This window comes from Oncorhynchus masou, chromosome 18 (genome assembly GCF_036934945.1).
Source record: "Oncorhynchus masou masou isolate Uvic2021 chromosome 18, UVic_Omas_1.1, whole genome shotgun sequence".
Classification (NCBI taxonomy): Eukaryota; Metazoa; Chordata; class Actinopteri; order Salmoniformes; family Salmonidae; genus Oncorhynchus; species Oncorhynchus masou.
In genome coordinates, this window is record NC_088229.1 from 66,202,085 (window position 1) to 66,222,218 (window position 20,134).

Here is a 20,134-nt window from a genome sequence, read left to right on the forward strand (position 1 = left end):
TACTGGTGTTGGTATTGATACTGGTGTTGGTGTGATGTTGTTACTGGTGTTGGTGTTGATACTGGTGTTGTTGTTGATGTTTATACTGGTGTTGGTGTTGATACTGGTGTTGGTGTTGATGTTTATACTGGTGTTGGTGTTGATGTTGATACTGGTGTTGGTGTTGATGTTGATGTTTCTACTGGTATTGGTGTTTCTACTGGTGTTGGTGTTGATACTGGTGATGTTGTTGATGTTTATACTGGTGTTGGTGTTGATACTGGTGTTGGTGTTGATGTTTATACTGGTGTTGTTGTTGATGTTTATACTGGTGTTGGTGTTGATACTGGTGTTGGTGTTGGTGTTTATACTGGTGTTGGTGTTGATGTTTATACTGGTGTTTGTGTTGATGCTGGTACTGGTGTTGATGTTTATACTGGTGTTGATGTTTGTACTGGTGTTGATGTTGATGTTGATACTGTTGTTGTTGTTGGTGTTGATACTGGTGTTGTTGTTGATGTTTATACTGGTGTTGTTGTTGATGTTTATACTGGTGTTGGTGTTGATACTGGTGTTGGTGTTGGTGTTTATACTGGTGTTGATGTTTATACTGGTGTTGGTGTTGATGTTTATACTGGTGTTGGTGTTGATACTGTTGATGTTGATACTGTTGTTGATGTTGATACTGTTGTTGATGTTTGTACTGGTGTTGATGTTGATGTTGATACTGTTGTTGTTGTTGGTGTTGATACTGGTGTTGTTGTTGATGTTTATACTGGTGTTGGTGTTGATACTGGTGTTGGTGTTGATGTTGATACTGGTGTTGGTGTTGGTGTTTATACTGGTGTTGGTGTTGATGTTTATACTGGTGTTGGTGTTGATGTTTATACTGGTGTTGGTGTTGATACTGTTGATGTTGATACTGGTGTTGGTGTTGGTGTTTATACTGGTGTTGGTGTTGATGTTTATACTGGTGTTGTTGTTGATGTTTATACTGGTGTTGGTGTTGATACTGGTGTTGGTGTGATGTTGTTACTGGTGTTGGTGTTGATACTGGTGTTGTTGTTGATGTTTATACTGGTGTTGGTGTTGATACTGGTGTTGGTGTTGATGTTTATACTGGTGTTGGTGTTGATGTTGCTACTGGTGTTGGTGTTGATGTTGATGTTTCTACTGGTATTGGTGTTTCTACTGGTGTTGGTGTTGATACTGGTGATGTTGTTGATGTTTATACTGGTGTTGGTGTTGATACTGGTGTTGGTGTTGATGTTTATACTGGTGTTGTTGTTGATGTTTATACTGGTGTTTGTGTTGATGCTGGTACTGGTGTTGATGTTTATACTGGTGTTGATGTTTGTACTGGTGTTGATGTTGATACTGTTGTTGTTGTTGGTGTTGATACTGGTGTTGTTGTTGATGTTTATACTGGTGTTGTTGTTGATGTTTATACTGGTGTTGGTGTTGATACTGGTGTTGGTGTTGGTGTTTATACTGGTGTTGGTGTTGATGTTTATACTGGTGTTGGTGTTGATGTTTATACTGGTGTTGGTGTTGATACTGTTGATGTTGATACTGTTGTTGATGTTGATACTGTTGTTGATGTTGATACTGTTGTTGATGTTTGTACTGGTGTTGATGTTGATGTTGATACTGTTGTTGTTGTTGGTGTTGATACTGGTGTTGTTGTTGATGTTTATACTGGTGTTGGTGTTGATACTGGTGTTGGTGTTGATGTTTATACTGGTGTTGTTGTTGATGTTTATACTGGTGTTGGTGTTGATACTGGTGTTGGTGTTGGTGTTTATGCTGGTGTTGATGTTTATACTGGTGTTGGTGTTGATGTTTATACTGGTGTTGGTGTTGATGTTTATACTGGTGTTGGTGTTGATGCTGGTACTGGTGTTGATGTTTATACTGGTGTTGATGTTTGTACTGGTGTTGATGTTGATACTGTTGTTGTTGTTGTTGGTGTTGATACTGGTGTTGTTGTTGATGTTTATACTGGTGTTGTTGATGTTGATACTGGTGTTGGTGTTGATGTTGATACTGGTGTTGGTGTTGATACTGGTGTTGTTGTTGATGTTTATACTGGTGTTGGTGTTGATGTTTATACTGGTGTTGGTGTTGATGTTGATACTGGTGTTGGTGTTGATGTTGATGTTTCTACTGGTATTGGTGTTTCTACTGGTGTTGGTGTTGATACTGGTGTTGGTGTTGATACTGGTGTTGATGTTTATACTGGTGTTTGTGTTGATGTTTATACTGGTGTTGATGTTTATACTGGTGTTGATGTTTATACTGATGTTTGTGTTGATGTTTATACTGGTGTTGATGTTTATACTGGTGTTGGTGTTGATACTGGTGTTGATGTTTATACTGGTGTTGATGTTGATGTTTATACTGGTGTTAATGTTTATACTGGTGTTTGTGTTGATGTTTATACTGGTGTTGATGTTTATACTGGTGTTGGTGTTGATACTGGTGTTGATGTTTATACTGGTGTTGATGTTGATGTTTATACTGGTGTTGGTGTTGATACTGGTGTTGATGTTTATTCTGGTGTTGATGTTGATGTTTATACTGGTGTTGATGTTTATACTGGTGTTGATGTTGATGTTTATACTGGTTTTGATACTGTTGTTGGTGTTGATGTTTATACTGGTGTTGATGTTGATGTTTATACTTGTGTTGATGTTTATACTGGTGTTGATGTTGATGTTTATACTGGTGTTGATGTTGATACTGTTGTTGGTGTTGATGTTTATACTGGTGTTGTTGATGTTTATACTAGTGTCATGACGTTACCCTCTTTGGGTACAGCGAGCACCCCTCTCTCTGTTTACCCCCTTTTTCTCCCCAATTTCGTTGTATCCAATTGTTTTTAGTAGCTACTATCTTGCCTCATCGCTACAACTCCCGTATGGGCTCGGGAGAGACGAAGATTGAAAGTCATGCGTCCTCCGATACACAACCCAACCATGCCGCACTGCTTCTTAACACAGCGCGCATCCAACCCGGAAGCCAGCCGCACCAATGTGTCGGAGGAATCACCATGCACCTGGCAACCTTGGTTAGCGTGCACTGCGCCCGGCCCGCCACAGGAGTCGCTGGTGCGCGATGAGACAAGGATATCCCTACCGGCCAAGCCCTCCCTAACCCGGACGACGCTAGGCCAATTGTGCGTCGCCCCACGGACCTCCCGGTCGCCCACCAGCCCTTTTCTATGCACAATCCCCCTACCCCCCGTCTCCAACATCCAGGCTGCAGTGGTCAGAGAGAAGTCGTAAATTCCTGGAGGAGAGTTTCTCCTCATGGCCACAGTATAGAGACAGAGTGAGTTTTCATAGACAGAACAAAGGAATTTCTTCCACCTCACAGAACTTGAGGTCCGAACAACATTTATGTTCTGGAGAAGGTATAAAAGATTGGTGAAGAATCCAGCTACGAACTGGTCCGTTTGGTACAATTTTGTAAAACTCATGGGAGACAATATGGCCACATTACCGTAACACTGTTTATACAAAAGCCTCAGATATGAGGCTTGAATCTAATTGTTGTACAGGATGAATGAGGAAAGATTAAACTATTTGTGAAATTATAGGATGCTATGTAATGATGTAATGTGAGAGAATTGTATTTCTGTGTAAAGTTTCACTTAAGTCACTGGCACGCCCCCATGAGCACAGTTAGGACCTGGTGTCATGAGACAGCCTTTTTCTGCTCTTCCCAATAAAACCCCCACCCGGGTTTTCTATCACCAGACTATGTTTCTCTCAATTACGAGAGGACAAAGGTTATAGACCAGCTTACCTCGATAACGAGAGTGCCAAGGTTTGAGTAGATGGCTGAATCTCTTAACCACACCACATGGTTAAACTCTTAGACTATCGATACCGACAGAATAAGAACAAGTCTTTGATATTAATTACTATTCTGCAGCTAGGAATTCGATATCATTGAACGCGAAGACCGACAACCGCCCAAACAGCTATTCTATAACGACATGAATGAATGTCACTCTGAACTATCCATTCTAACCACGACAGAGAGAGGGCGGACAGACTCTCCAACAGAAACAAACTTTTCAACAGAGATCCCGATGACACACTGAGCGTAAATATATATATTGATTGCAATTGTTCCCGAATGAGTGAGCATTTATGTGCAAAGGATTAGCATTTCAATTGTTATAATGATCAACTTTGTAGTGTCTCATCTCAGTTGACCCCCACTTCCCTTTTTTGTCCACTAAGCCGCAATACCAGTTTATACCACTAGGGTAACTCCTTTATCATTTCCTTGTAACTATCTACTGTTTGTTTAGGCATTTCTGTGAATTACTTAGTTATTAAATAAGTGATTTAAGACAATTGATGTATGGATGACTCATAGTGAAGACTGGGTTCGTGCAGATGGTTGGTGTTGATGTTTATACTGTTGTTGGTGTTGATGTTGATACTGGTGTTGGTGTTGATGTTGATACTGGTGTCGGTGTTGATGTTAATACTGGTGTTGGTGTTGATGTTTATACTGGTGTTGTGTTGGTGTTGGTGTTTATACTGTTGTTGATGTTTATACTGGTGTTGGTGTTGGTGTTGATGTTTATACTGGTGTTGATGTTTATACTGGTGTTGATGTTGAAACTGGTGTCGGTGTTGATGTTGATACTGGTGTCGGTGTTGATGTTGATACTGGTGTCTGTGTTGATGTTTATACTGGTGTTGATGTTTATACTGGTGTTGATGTTTATACTGGTGTTGATGTTGATGTTTATACTGGTGTTGATGTTTATACTGGTGTTGGTGTTGGTGTTGATGTTTATACTGGTGTTGATGTTGATACTGGTGTCGGTGTTGATGTTGATACTGGTGTTGATGTTAATACTGGTGTTGATGTTGATACTGGTGTTGATGTTGATGTTTATACTGTTGTTGGTGTTGATGTTTATACTGGTGTTGGTGTTGATGTTTATACTGTTGTTGGTGTTGATGTTGATACTGGTGTCTGTGTTGATGTTTATACTGTTGTTGGTGTTGATGTTGATACTGGTGTCTGTGTTGATGTTTATACTGTTGTTGGTGTTGATGTTGATACTGGTGTCTGTGTTGATGTTTATACTGTTGTTGATGTTTATACTGGTGTTGATGTTGTTTATTGGTGTTGATGTTGATTGATACTGGTGTCTGTGTTGATGTCTGTGTTGATGTTTATACTGGTGTTGATGTTTATACTGGTGTTGATGTTTATACTGGTGTTGATGTTGATGTTTATACTGTTGTTGGTGTTGATGTTGATACTGGTGTCTGTGTTGATGTTTATACTGGTGTTGATGTTTATACTGGTGTTGATGTTTATACTGGTGTTGATGTTGATACTGGTGTTGATGTTGATGTTTATACTGGTGTCGGTGTTGATACTGGTGTTGATGTTGATGTTTATACTGGTGTCGGTGTTGATACTGGTGTTGATGTTGATGTTTATGCTGGTGTTGATGTTGATACTGGTGTTGATGTTTATACTGGTGTTGATGTTGATGTTTATACTGGTGTTGATGTTGATACTGGTGTTGGTGTTGATGTTTATACTGGTGTTGATGTTGATACTGGTGTTGGTGTTGATGTTTATACTGGTGTTGATGTTGATGTTTATACTGGTGTCGATGTTGATACTGGTGTGATGTTGGTGTTGATGTTTATACTGGTGTGATGTTGATGTTGATACTGTTGTGATACTGGTGTGATGTTGATGTTTATACTGGTGTTGATGTTGATACTGGTGTCAGTGTTGATGTTGATACTGGTGTCGGTGTTGATGTTTATACTGGTGTCGATGTTGATACTGGTGTCGGTGCTGATGTTGATACTGGTGTCGGTGTTGATGTTTATACTGGTGTTGATGTTGTTACTGGTGTCGGTGCTGATGTTCATATTGTGCTGTTTTTTCTACTGTTGCCGTTACTGTTGCAGGTGGATTTCTTTGCCATGGAGATGCTGGATGGTCACCTGTATTTACTGCTGGACATGGGCTCAGGAACCACCAAGACCAAGGCCATCGACAGGAAGGTCAACGATGGCGAGTGGTACCATGTCGACTTCCAGAGGGACGGGCGCTCAGGTATCTGGTTTTATTCAACCTTTAACCGATTAACAGCCATTCTTATTTATAATGACGGCAAGTGGTCAGTGGGACTCAGCCTTTACATTAACATTTGAGCCATTTAGCAGACTCATTCTGAGCGACTTACGGTCAGTGTCAGAGCACCCTAATCATTGATCCCTCTTAACCCTAACCTGTGTGTGTGTGTGTGTGTGTGTGTGTAGGTACTATCTCAGTGAACTCACAGCGTACAGCGTACACCGCTCCAGGGGACAGTGAGATTCTAGACCTGGATGATATCCTGTACCTGGGAGGATTACCGGAGGACCGCCAAGGACTCATCTTTCCTACTGAGTGTGTGTGTGTGTGTGTGTGTGTGTGGACATGTTTAACTATTCTTGTGGGGACCCAAAGTTCTTACGAGAATAGTAAACAAACAAAAATTTGACCAACTGGGGACATTTTGTTAGTCCCCACAACGTCAAATGCTATTTCTAGGGGGGTTAGGGTTAGGTTAGAATTAGGTTAAGGGTTAGGATTAGGAGCTAGGGTTAGTTTTAGGGTTAGGAGCTAGGGTTAGGTTTAGGAGCTAGGGTTAGTTTTAGGGTTAGGAGCTAGGGTTAGGTTTAGGAGCTAGGGTTAGGTTTAGGAGTTAGGTTTAGGAGCTAGGGTTAGTTTTAGGGTTAGGAGCTAGGGTTAGGTTTAGGATTAGGGTTAGTTTTTTGGGTTAAGGTCAGTGTGTTTTTTTTTGGGTTAAGGTGTGTGTGTGTGTGTGTGTGTGTGTGTGTAACCTGTCTCTCCTTTTCCCTGTAGGTGTGGACAGCGTTGTTGAACTATGGATATGTGGGCTGTGTGAGAGACCTGTTTGTGGACGGTCAGAGTAAAGACATCCGTCGTCTGGCTGAGGCTCAGAGGGCTGTAGGGGTGAAACCTTCCTGCTCCAGAGAGCCCCCTAAACAGTGTCTGTCCAACCCCTGCCAACACAGCGCCACCTGCAGGTAACGCAGCTACTTACTTAAGTCAAGTCTACTGTACAGTACGGGACAATGTTGATGTGTGCTTGACTGTTTCTAATGGACTCCCTGCACTTTTAACTAAGTTCTAGACTGAGAGAAGACTTTTAGAGATATTTAAAGAATGTTTTTCATGTCAATAAAGCACCTTGAATTGACCCTTCGCTAAGCCTGCCCCAGAATTTTGGACAACCAATCTCAGTGCTTCGGTGGACAACTGTCGCTAACCAAGCTCGAGTCCAACGCCTAGAACAAGCTCTCGTTTTAAACCATAGATAGACCGTATGTTTCAAACGCATGAAAGCCAATGAGGGCAATGGAAAAAACTGGGATGTTTTTGTTTTTGTTTTTTTATCATACATTTAAAATGGCAGAATAATTTAACAATAATTGATTCCTGAAATGCTGTTGATTGAGTATTTTTCAAATCCCAAATTATAATTTTGTTGCATTGTTTGCGATCTGGTTAGTTGGCTCTCATTGCATGACCAGCATTGAAAATGTTGCTAACACTAGCTAGCTAGCCAGTTGTTATAAGTTGTTTTCTCCAAATGTATGTTAGCTAGGTTAGTTAGCTATACTATGAATATACTTCTCATCTGCTGTTGACATCAGGATACAATTTGAGAGTACTAGTTAGCTCCAGAAATGGTTAGTACCTTAGATTGCATGCTGACAGTGAATTCACAGCTATCCAGTGGCTAGCCACACAACATACTTAATTTGACCAGGTTCCCACAAAGCAAGTGTAATGGCAGTCCACCACAACTTCCCAGAGAGTCTCCTGATTAGCGATGGGTAGTGTGTGTTTCATTTTATTGTGTGTTAAAAACACAGTTTGAGATCATTGTGAGGGGATTTTGCCAGTGGTTGAATGGGGAATAGGGCTCCACTGAATTTATTTTTTACCCAAGTTGCAACAGTAACCAAGGGGGCGGTGCTTAGCGAATGGTGAATTGAATTGAGGAATTACAGTGTATCTGTAGTTTTATCTACTCTGGCATGACCCTTGACTTGACCATTAACCCCAACTTCTGACCTCTGCAGGGAGGGCTGGAACAGATATGTGTGTGACTGCTCTGGGACCGGATACCTGGGACGGGCCTGTGAGAGAGGTGAGGAGAGGGGGAGGAGGGAGGGATGGAGAGAGGGGGACAGAGGGAGGGATGGAGAGAGGGGGAGGAGGGAGGGATGGCGAGAGGGGGACAGAGAGAGGGAGGGATGGAGAGAGAGGGGGGACAGAGGTAGGGATGGAGAGAGGGGGAAAGAGGGAGGGATGGAGAGAGGGGGACAGAGGGAGGGATGGAGAGAGGGGGAGGAGGGAGGGATGGAGAGAGGGGGACAGAGGGAGGGATGGAGAGAGGGGGAAAGAGGGAGGGATGGAGAGAGTGGGGAGGAGGGAGGGATGGAGAGAGGGGGCAGAGAGAGGGATGGAGAGAGGGGGAAAGAGGGAGGGATGGAGAGAGGGGGGAGGAGGGAGGGATGGGGAGGAGGGAGGGATGGAGAGAGGGGTATGAGGGAGAGATGGAGAGAAGGGGGAGGGAGGAGAGATGGAAAGAGGGAGGGATAGAGAAGGGGGAAAGAGGGAGGGATGGAGAGAGCGGGGTAGGAGGGAGAGATGGAGGGAGGGGGAGGGATGGAGAGAGGGATAGAGAGCGGGACGGAGGGAGGTTAGAAGGGAGAGAGGGAGGAGAGATGGAGCGGGGAGGGATGGAGAGAGGGGCGGAGGGAGGGATGGAAGGAGGGGTGGAGAGTGGGGGAGGAGGGAGGAGGGAAGGATAGAGAGAGGGGGAAAGAGGGAGGGATAGAGAAAGGAGGAAAGAGGGAGGGATGGAGAGAGAGGGGGAGGAGGGAAGAATGGAGAGAGCAGGGTAGGAGGGAGAGATGGAGGGATGGAGAGAGGGGGGAGGAGGGAGGGATGGAGAGAGGGATAGAGAGCGGGGACGGAGGGACGGATGGAGAGAGCAGGGTAGGAGGGAGAGATGGAGGGAGGGAGAGGGATGGAGAGAGGGGGAGGAGGGAGGGATGGAGAGAGGGGGAGGAGGGAGGGATGGAGAGAGTGGGAGGAGGGAGAGATGGAGAGAGGGGGAAAGAGGGAGGGATGGAGAGAGTGGGGAGGAGGGAGAGATGGAGAGAGGGGGAAAGAGGGAGGGATGGAGAGAGTGGGGAGGAGGGAGAGATGGAGAGAGGGGGAAAGAGGGAGGGATGGAGAGAGGGGAAGATGGGGGGAGGAGGGAGGGAGGGATGGAGAGGGGAAAAGAGGGAGGGATAGAGCAAGGGGGATAGAGTGAGGAATAGAGAGAGAGGGGAGGGGAGGAGGGAGGGATGGAGAGAGGGAGGGATGGAGAGTGGGGTATGAGGGAGAGATGGAGAGAAGGGGAGGGAGGAGAGATGTAAAGAGGGAGGGATAGAGAAAGGGGGAAAGAGGGAGGGATGGAGAGAGAGGGGAGGAGGGATGAATGGAGAGAGTGGGGTAGGAGGGAGAGATGGAGGGAGGGGGAGGGATGGAGAGAGGGGGAGGAGGGAGGGATGGAGAGCGGGGACAGAGGGAGGGATGGAGAGAGGGGGTAGAAGGGAGAGAGGGAGGAGGGAGAGATGGAGCGGGGAGGGATGGAGAGAGGGGCAGAGGGAGGGATGGAAGGAGGGGTGGAGAGTGGGGGGAGGAGGGAAGGATAGAGAGAGGGGGAAAGAGGGAGGGATGGAGAGAGTGGGGAGGAGGGAGAGAGAGGGAAAGAGGGAGGGATGGAGAGAGTGGGGAGAAGGGAGAGATGGAGAGAGGGGGAAAGAGGGAGGGATGTAGAGAGGGGAAGATGGAGGGCGGGAGGGATGGAGAGAGAGGAGAGGAGGGAGAGATGGGGGAGGAGGGAGGGATGGAGAGAGGGGGAAAGAGGGAGGGATGAAGAGAGGGGGAGGGATGGAGAGGGTGGAGGAGAGAGGGATGGAGAGGGTGGAGGAGGGAGGGATGGAGAGAGAGGGGAAAGAGGGAGGGATGGAGAGAGAGGGGAAAGAGGGAGGGATGGAGAGAGAGGGATAGAGGGAGGGATGGATGGAGAGAGAGGGATAGAGGGAGGGATGGAGAGAAGGGGATAGGAGGTAGAGAAGGGTGAGGGAGAAGGGATGGAGAGAGAGGAGGAGAGCGGGATGGAGAGAGGGGGGAGGAGGGAGGGATTGAGAGAGATGAGGAGGGAGGGATGGAGAGAGAGCGTCGCTGTGAGGGATGAGGGAGGGGAGGGGGAGGAGGGAGTCATGGAGAGAGAGAACATAGAAAAAGATAAAGACCAAGAGGGATGATTGAGTGAGGGATGGATGAATAGAATCCCTAAGAGACCGAGGGAAAGATGAAGTGAGAGACAGGAGAAAAGAAAAGAGATGAGTCAGGGAGAGGGAGGAGAGAGATCCTGGTGTCAGTGTGAAGCAGCGGATTCTGTTACCACCATAATTATTAGTCTTCCCATATCTAACAAATACACACACCTCAGATCTGTCCTCTATAGGGAGATGAACATTGAACAATTTGTGTGAAAAAGAGAGAGAGAATCAGCCTCAGTAACTGGTGGTTCAGTAGAAGGAGGGACAGATGGAGAAACAGTTGGAGAGAGTGATTGCTCCCACCTTCTACCTGTGGTTTTACCTCTCTCTCTCTCTCGTCATCCCTCTCTCTCTCTCCCATCTCTCGCCATCCCTCCATCCCTCTCTCTCTCTTTTTGTTCCAAATTTTCTCTCAGAGCGGTTTGTTTCTTCAGCTTTATGTCACAAGGACACGTTCACACTTACTGCCTTCATCAGCATCCCTCCTTCTCCATCTCCCATCTCTCCCTCCCTCTCTACCCCCCTCTTTCTCTCTCTCTCTCTCTCTGCCCCTCTCTTTCTATTTCTCTCTCTCAATTCAATTCAAGGGCTTTATTGGCATGGGAAACATATGTTATCATTGCCAAACAAGTGAAAAAGAAAGTACACAAAAGTGAAATAAACAATAAAAATTAACTCTCTCTACCCCCCATCTCTCTCTCTCTCTCTCTCTCCCCATCTCTTTCTCTCCCTCTCTCTCCCCCTCTCTCTACCCCCCCATCTCTCTTCTCTCTCCCTCTCTCCCCCCTCTCTCTACCCCCATCTCTCTCTCTCTACCCCCCATCTCTTTCTACCCCCTACCCCCATCTCTCCCCTCTCTCTCTACCCCCCATCTCTCTCTCTCATCTCTCTCCCCCCCCCCTCTCTCTCTACCCCCCATCTCTCTCTCCCTACCCCACATCTCTCCCTACCCCCCTCTCTCTCTCTCTCTACCCCCCCTCTCTACCCCCCATCTCTCTGTACCCTCCCCCTCTCTCTCTCTCTCTCTCTCTCTGCCCCCTCTCTGCCCCCTCTCTCTCCCTCTCTACCCCCATCTCTCTCCCTCTACCCCCATCTCTCTCCCTCTCTACCCCCCATCTCTCTCTCTCTCTTTACCCCCACCCCCTCTCTCTCTCTCCCTCTCTTTTTATTTAACCTTTATTTAACTAGGCAAGTCAGCTAAGAACCAATTCTTATTTACAATGACGGCCTACTAAGAGGCAAAAGGCCTCCTGCGGGGACGGGGGCTGGGATTAAAAATAAAAAATAAATGCAATATAAATATGGGACAAAACAGACATCACGACAAGAGAGGCATCACAACACAACACAAAGAGAGACCTAAGACAACAACATAGCATGGCAGCAACACAGGACAACACAACATGGTACCAGCACAAACATGGTACAAACATTGTTAGGCACAGACAACAGCACAAATGGCAAGAAGGTAGAGACAACAATACATCACGCAAAGTAACCACAAGTGTCAGTAAGAATGTCCATGATTGAGTCTTCGAATGTAGAGATGGAGATAAAACTGTCCAATTTGAGCTCCATTCGCTAGCTGCAGCGAACTGAAAAGAGGAGCGACCCAGGGATGTGTGTGCTTTGGGGACCTTTAACAGATTGTGGCTGACAGAACGGGTGTTGTATGTGGAGGATGAGGGCTGCATCTCAGATAGGGGGGACTGAGGTCTAAGTGTTTTATAAATAATAAATAAATCAACCAGTGGGTCTTGCGACAGGTATACAGAGATGACCAGTTTACAGAGGAGTATAGAGTGCAGTGATGTGTCCTATAAGGAGCATTGGTGGCAAATCTGATGGCCGAATGGTAAAGAACATCTAGCCACTCGAGAGCATCTTAACCTGCCAATCTATAAATTATGTCTCCGTACTCTAGCATGGGTAGGAAGGTCATCTGAATCAAGGTTAGTTTGGCAGCTGGGGTGAACGAGGAGCGATTACGATAGAGGAAACCAAGTCTAGATATAACTTTAGCCTACAGCTTTGATATGTGTTGAGAGAAGGACAGTGTATTGTCTAGCCATACTCCCAAGTACTTGTGTGAGGTGACTAAACCCTCAGAGGTAGTAATCACACCAGTGGGGAGAGGGCCATTCTTCTTACCGAACCACATGACCTGTGTTTTGGAGGTGTTCAGAACAAGGTTACAGGTAGAGAAAGCTTGTTGGACACTAAGAAAGCTTTGTTGTATAGCGTTTAACACAAAATCTGGGGAGGGATCAGCTGAGTATAAGACCGTATCAGCTGCATATAAATGGATGAGAGAGCTTCCTACTGGCTGAGCTATGTTGTTGATGTAAATTGAGGAGAGCGTGGGGCCTAGGATCGAGCCTTGGGGTACTCCCTTGATGACAGGCAGTGGCTGAGACAGCAGATGTTCTGACTTTATACACTGCACTCTGAGAGCAGTAGTTAGCAAACCAGGACAAAGATCCCTCAGAGACACCAATACATCAATACCGACCCACAAGAATGGACTGGTCAACCTTATCAAAAGCTTTGGCCGAGAAAATAAAAATAGCAGCACACCATTGCTTAAAATCAAGGGCAATGGTGACATCATTGAGTACCTTTAAGGTTATAGTGACACATCCATAACCTGAGCGGAAACCAGATTGCATACCCGAGAGAACACTATAGGCATCAAGAAAGCCAGTCAGTTGATTATTGACAAGTTTTTCCAACAATTTTGGTTAACAGGGCAAAATAGAAATAGACCTATAACAGTTAGGATCAGCTTGATCTCCCCTTGAAATAAAGGACGAACCGTAGCTGCCTTCCAAGTAATGGGAACCTCCCCGGAAAGGAGAGACGGGTTATAAAGGTCAGAGACAGGCTTGGTGATGATAGGGGCTGCAACATTAAAGAAGAAAGGGTCTAAACCATCTGACCCAGATGTTTTTTGGAGGTCAAGTTTAAGGAGCTCCTTTTGCACCTCAGACACAGTGATTGTCTGCAGGGAGAAAACAGGATCGGGGCTCGTCGCACTAGAAGGGCTGGGAGGTGAGAAAATGTTGAACAGGCAAGGAGGCATGTCTGAGTCAAAGAGGAACCCTGATTTAATGAAGTGGTGAATAAATAGCTCAGCCATACGCGTCTTTTAAGTAACAACCACATCATCAACATTAAGGGATGATGAGCAGGAGGGTTTATTCTGTGAGCAGGAGGGTTTATTCTCCAGGTCTTTAACTGTTTTCCAGAACTTCTTGGGGTTAGACCCACAGAGAGAGAACTGCTCCTTAAAGTAACAAACTTTGGCCTTCCGGACAGCCTGAGTGCACTTATTTCTCATTTGCCTGAACGAGAGCCAGTCAGCCTGAGTATTTGTGTACCGAACCTTTTGCCAAATGATGTTCTTGAGGTGGAATAACTGCCAGATCACGGTTGAACCAGGGACCTGAACCTGTTTTTTAATTCTCATTTCCTTTATGGGGGTGTGCATGTTATTAACAATACTACTGAAAATATCAAAAAAAGAAAGTCCAAGCGTCTTCGACAGAGCTGATTCCAATTTACAGAGGCCAGGTTATGGAGGAAGGCTCATTAAAGTTATTTAGCAAGTGTCTATGTGAGGATAACATCAAGGAGAGTAGCCTTCTCTGGGTGTTTGGAGTCATACCTTGTGGGACTGGTAATAATCGGAGATACATTTAGAGAGTCCCATGGCTTTAGGTCTTGGTCAGGTGGTTTAAGCATATCCCAGTTCAGGTCACCTAGCAGGACAGATTCAGATTTAGTGTAAGGGGCCAGGAGAGAGTTTAGGGCAGGTAGGGTACAGGCCGGTGCTAATGGAGGACGATAGCACCCAGCAACAGTCAACAAAGAGCTATATGAAAGTTGAATGCTTAAAACCAGCAAGTCAAATTGTTTGGTGGAGTTGGTGTGGACAACCGAGCCCTGAAGGTGTTCCTTGGTAAAGATTGCCGCTCCACCACCTTTGGAAGATCTGTCTTGCCTGAAAAAGTTCCAAATGGAAAGGTTAACATCAGTGTTCAAAACACTCCATTCCATGTTATTTTACCAGGTAAGTTGACTGAGAACACGTTCTCATTTACAGCAACATCCTGGGGAATAGTTACAGGGGGGAGGAGGGGGATGAATGAGCCAATTGTAAACTGGGGATGATTAAGTGACAGCTTGGGAATTTAGCCAGGACACCAGGGTTACGCTCACGATAAGGGCCATGGGATCTTTAATGACCTCAGAGAGTCAGGACACCAGGGTTACTCTCACGATAAGGGCCATGGGATCTTTAATGACCTCAGAGAGTCAGGACACCAGGGTTACTCTCACGATAAGGGCCATGGGATCTTTAATGACCTCAGAGAGTCAGGACACCAGGGTTACTCTCACGATAAGGGCCATGGGATCTTTAATGACCTCAGAGAGTCGGGACACCAGGGTTCCTCTCACGATAAGGGCCATGGGATCTTTAATGACCTCAGAGAGTCAGGACACCAGGGTTACTCACGATAAGGGCCATGGGATCTTTAATGACCTCAGAGAGTCAGGACACCAGGGTTACTCTCACGATAAGGGCCATGGGATCTTTAATGACCTCAGAGAGTCAGGACACCAGTGTTACGCTCACGATAAGGGCCATGGGATCTTTAATGACCTCAGAGAGTCAGGACACCAGGGTTCCTCTCACGATAAGGGCCATGGGATCTTTAATGACCTCAGAGAGTCAGGACACCAGGGTTACGCTCACGATAAGGGCCATGGGATCTTTAATGACCTCAGAGAGCCAGGACACCAGGGTTACTCTCACGATAAGGGCCATGGGATCTTTAATGACCTCAGAGAGTCAGGACACCAGGGTTACTCACGATAAGGGCCATGGGATCTTTAATGACCTCAGAGAGTCAGGACACCAGGGTTCCTCTCACGATAAGGGCCATGGGATCTTTAATGACCTCAGAGAGTCAGGACACCAGGGTTACTCTCACGATAAGGGCCATGGGATCTTTAATGACCTCAGAGAGTCAGGACACCAGGGTTACTCTCACGATAAGGGCCATGGGATCTTTAATGACCTCAGAGAGTCAGGACACCAGGGTTACTCTCACGATAAGGGCCATGGGATCTTTAATGACCTCAGAGAGTCAGGACACCAGGGTTCCTCTCACGATAAGGGCCATGGGATCTTTAATGACCTCAGAGAGTCAGGACACCAGGGTTACTCTCACGATAAGGGCCATGGGATCTTTAATGACCTCAGAGAGTCGGGACACCAGGGTTACGCTCACGATAAGGGCCATGGGATCTTTAATGACCTCAGAGAGTCAGGACACCAGGGTTCCTCTCACGATAAGGGCCATGGGATCTTTAATGACCTCAGAGAGTCAGGACACCCGTTTAACGTCCCATCTGAAAGACGGCACCCTACACAGGGCAGTGTCCCCAGTCACTGCCTTGGGGCATTGGGACCAGCAGCATCTGGTCTCCCATCCAGGGACCAACCAGGAACAACCCTGCTTAGCTTCAGATGCAAGTCAGCAATGGGATGAAGGGTGTTATGCTGCTGGCTTCACAACTACGTCTCAGTAATGACCAACAACATCTGGATTGGAGCTGTTAACCCACACTTTCAATTGATACATTTTAGGTATTAAGCTTCTAGTGATAATGTACAGAACCACCCCCCTCTCTCTCTACACCCCCTCTTTCTCTCTCTCCCCCTTCTTGCTCTCTCGACCACCTCTCTCTTACTCTTTCTACCCCCTCTTTCTCTCTCTGCCCCCTCTCTCTCTCTCTCTACCCCCTCTCTCTCTACCCCCTCTCTCTCGCTACCCCCCTCTCTACCCCCTCCGATCCCTCTACCCCCTCTCTCTCTCTCTACCCCCTCCGATCTCTCTACCCCCTCTCTCACTCTTTCTACCCCCCTCTCACTCTGCCCCCCCCTCTCTCTCTAACCCCTCTCTCTCTACCCCCTCCTTCTCTCTCTACCCCCCTTCTCTCTCTACCCCCTCCTTCTCTCTCCCTGCCCCCTCTCTCTCTACCCCCCTCTCTCTCTCTCTAACCCGCTCTCTCTCTACCCCCTCCTTCTCTCGCTACTCCCCTCTCGCACTCTTTCTACCCCCTCTCTCTCTCTTTCCCCCTCTCTCTCAGGTGCTCTGCTGAAGCACCATTTTCTCATTTCATTTAGTCAGCTGTTAAGAAATTACTCCAACGCACACATACACATGTATGTGTATGTGTGCGTTTGTGTGGGTGTGAGTTATGTTATCATGATGTAACAGGCTAACCTCCAGTTAATGAGGATTCATTAGCATTTTAGCTTTTCACCCTCTCTCTTTCTCCCTCTCTCCTTCTCCCTCTCCCTTCTTCTCTCTCTCCCACCTTCTCCCTATCTCTCCTTCTCCCTCTCCCTTCTTCTCTCTCTCCCACCTTCTCCCTATCTCTCCATCTCTCTTCTCCGTTCTCTCCTTGCTCGCTTTACTGAGCACTCACTGTTACGGTTCCCTCTGAAATTCACTCACTTATTCACACACACACACTCTGAGCTCATTAGTATTCGTGAGACCTCTCTCTCCCTGTTCTCTTGTTTTCGCCACCAATAGTGTCCCATGGGAAGAGAAAGAGACAGACAGACAGACAGACAGACAGACAGAGAGAGAGAGAGAGAGAGAGAGAGAGAGAGAGAGAGAGATTGAAGCATCAGAGAAAGGTAGAGGCAGAGAAGCAAATATAGAACCATCAATCTCTCTCAGCGGAAAACAGCTTTGAATTGAATATTTTCTGGAATTTAAGTCAAACTGGAGACACTGGTTTGATCTGCTTTGATGTGGTCTCATCTGGACTGGACTGGTCTGGACTGGACTGGACTGGACTGGTCTGGACTGGACTGGTCTGGACTGGTCTCATCTGGACTGGTCTGGTCTGGACTGGACTGGTCTCATCTGGACTGGTCTGGACTGGACTGGTCTGGTCTCATCTGGACTGGTCTGGTCTGGACTGGACTGGTCTCATCTGGACTGGTCTGATCTGGACTGGTCTGGACTGGACTGGTCTGGACTGGACTGGTTTCATCTGGACTGGTCTGGTCTGGACTGGACTGGTCTCATCTGGACTGGTCTGGACTGGTCTGGTCTGGACTGGTCTCATCTGGACTGGTCTGGTCTGGACTGGACTGGTCACTGCCTGATATTAATATCTTCCCCTCCTCCCTCCTCCTCCCTCTCTAGATGCGACCATCCTATCCTATGATGGTAGTAAGTTTATGAAGGTCCAGTTGCCCGTATCGATGCACACCGAAGCAGAGGATGTGTCGCTACGTTTTCGCTCCCAGCGGGCCTACGGTGTTCTCATGGCAACAACATCACGGAACTCAGCCGACACGCTCCGACTGGAGCTGGATGGGGGGCGTGTCCGACTCACTGTCAACCTAGGTACACACACACATACCTGTCAACCTAGTTACACACACACATACACTGTCAACCTAGTTACACACACACATACACTGTCAACCTAGGTACACACACACCAACACTGTCAACCTAGTTACACACACCAACACTGTCAACCTAGTTACACACACACATTCACTGTCAACCTAGTTACACACACACATTCACTGTCAACCTAGTTATACACACACCAATACTGTCAACCTAGTTACACATACACATACACTGTCAACCTAGTTACACACACACCAACACTGTCAACCTAGTTACACACACCAACACTGTCAACCTAGTTACACACACACATACACTGTCAACCTAGTTATACACACACCAACACTGTCAACCTAGTTACACACACACATACACTGTCAACCTAGTTACACACACACCAACACTGTCAACCTAGTTACACACACCAACACTGTCAACCTAGTTACACACACACATACACTGTCAACCTAGTTACACACACACACACACACATACACTGTCAACCTAGTTACACACACACATACACTGTCAACCTAGTTACACACACAAAGTAGGTCTATACCCACACACTGTAACCCTAATACACTGTAACTGTAAACCTAAGTACACAGTAGGTCTATACCCACACACTGTAAACCTAAGTACACAGTAGGTCAATACCCATACACTGTAACCCTAAGTACACAGTAGGTCTATACCCATACACTGTAAACCTAAGTACACAGTAGGCCTATACCCACACACACTCAAACATAACCTGAGAGCAGAGCACATGTACATAGAGCTAAACCAAGATCTGCTATTACACACACACACATACACTCTTACATTGTTGTACTGTATTGTATTTTTGGTGTGAGTATTGTTGAACAGAGGGTTGGTCCTCCCGGTCCGAGGCTGCATTCCCGGCTCACTCCCAGATGACCACTGCACCCCTACACACACACGCACACACAGAGACACACACATACACAAATACACACACAGAGACACACACATACACAAATACACACACAGAGACACACACATACACACATACACACACAGAGACACACACACACACACTTGCACACACACACACGCGCACACACAGACACACACATGCACAAATACACACACAGAGACACACACACACACATGCATACACACAAATACACACACAGAGACACACACACAAACACATGCACACATACACAAATACACACACAGAGACAAACACACACAAATACACACGCACACACACTCACCAATAGATGCAGGGGTGTGTGTTGGTCTCTGGCTGTAGCATCTGCGTCTCTGCTGTGGTTGACGACACCCGACACACCTGGGGTATTATGGGAACCCTGACCTCTGACCTCCCATGTTCCTCTGCTCCACCAGGGGTGGGATTTGGTGCTCTGTTGCTCGGTGACAGAAATTTGGGGCCACGCCCACCTCAGTGTCCTGATATTATGGATGTTATGGTCACCGAGGCTGTCACTCTGACCAGAGTAGCCAATGACACACATGTCACACTGAGACCTCTCGCTCCCCCTCAGCCAATTACAGAGCAAGACAATTCAGAGATCCATTTGCTGGATCTTATCTGCTGGATTCCCAGTGCTACCATGTCATTCGCTCAGAGCAGATAGCAGAAAGCCCTATCCTCTGCTTTGATTGGCCAATAACCTCCTCCCAGCTTGCCCTCAGAAGGCAGGGAGAGTGTGTGTTCTCAGCGAGGTGTGTGTGTGGAGTGTGTTGGTGTGTTGGTCCCCAGCACGTGGAGTTGTATCTTTGTGCAGTGTTAACCCTCTGCTCTGCTCTCCCTCCAGACTGTATCAGGATTAACTGTACCGCCAGTAAGTCACGCTCCATCTCACACTACCTCTGTGTGTGTTAGAACGTGTGTGTGTGTGTGTGTGTGTGTGTGTTAGAACTTGTGTGTGTTTGTGTGCGCTGGTGTGTGTGACTGTGTGTTTGATTCTGCTAGAGTCCAGGGTTACTAAGGCAGCCATTTTAGAGATAATGTAAGAGAGGAAAGACAGAGTGAGGAAAAGGGGGGTGGGGGTGAGGTGAGAGGGGGAACAGGAAAAAAAGGGGGTGGGGGTGTATTAGGGAAGGAGGTGAGAGGGGGAACAGGAAAAGGGGGGATGGGGGGTGTTAGTGAATAAGGTGAGAGGGGGAACGGGAAAAGGGGGGTGTTAGTGAATGAGGTGAGAGGGGGAACGGGAAAAGGGGGGGTGTTAGTGAATAAGGTGAGAGGGGGAACGGGAAAAGGGGGGGTGTTAGTGAATAAGGTGAGAG

The 20,134-nt window shown here is 46.8% G+C and overlaps 1 protein-coding gene across 2 annotated transcripts in view; it reads left to right on the forward strand.

Moving 5' to 3' along the window:
- The window catches only part of LOC135505147 (neurexin-1a-like), an 83,855-nt gene that overhangs the window by 40,109 nt on the left and 23,612 nt on the right, over window positions 1–20,134 (forward strand). Inside the window, exons 9-14 of one of the 2 annotated variants that reach the window (XM_064924275.1) lie at window positions 5,946–6,093; window positions 6,300–6,433; window positions 6,889–7,073; window positions 8,136–8,203; window positions 17,633–17,836; window positions 19,663–19,689. In XM_064924275.1, the coding sequence (XP_064780347.1) occupies window positions 5,946–6,093; window positions 6,300–6,433; window positions 6,889–7,073; window positions 8,136–8,203; window positions 17,633–17,836; window positions 19,663–19,689 (766 nt within the window). Of the gene's footprint in view, window positions 1–5,945; window positions 6,094–6,299; window positions 6,434–6,888; window positions 7,074–8,135; window positions 8,204–17,632; window positions 17,837–19,662; window positions 19,690–20,134 lie in introns of those variants that run through there. The other variant, XM_064924274.1, reaches the window with a different exon arrangement.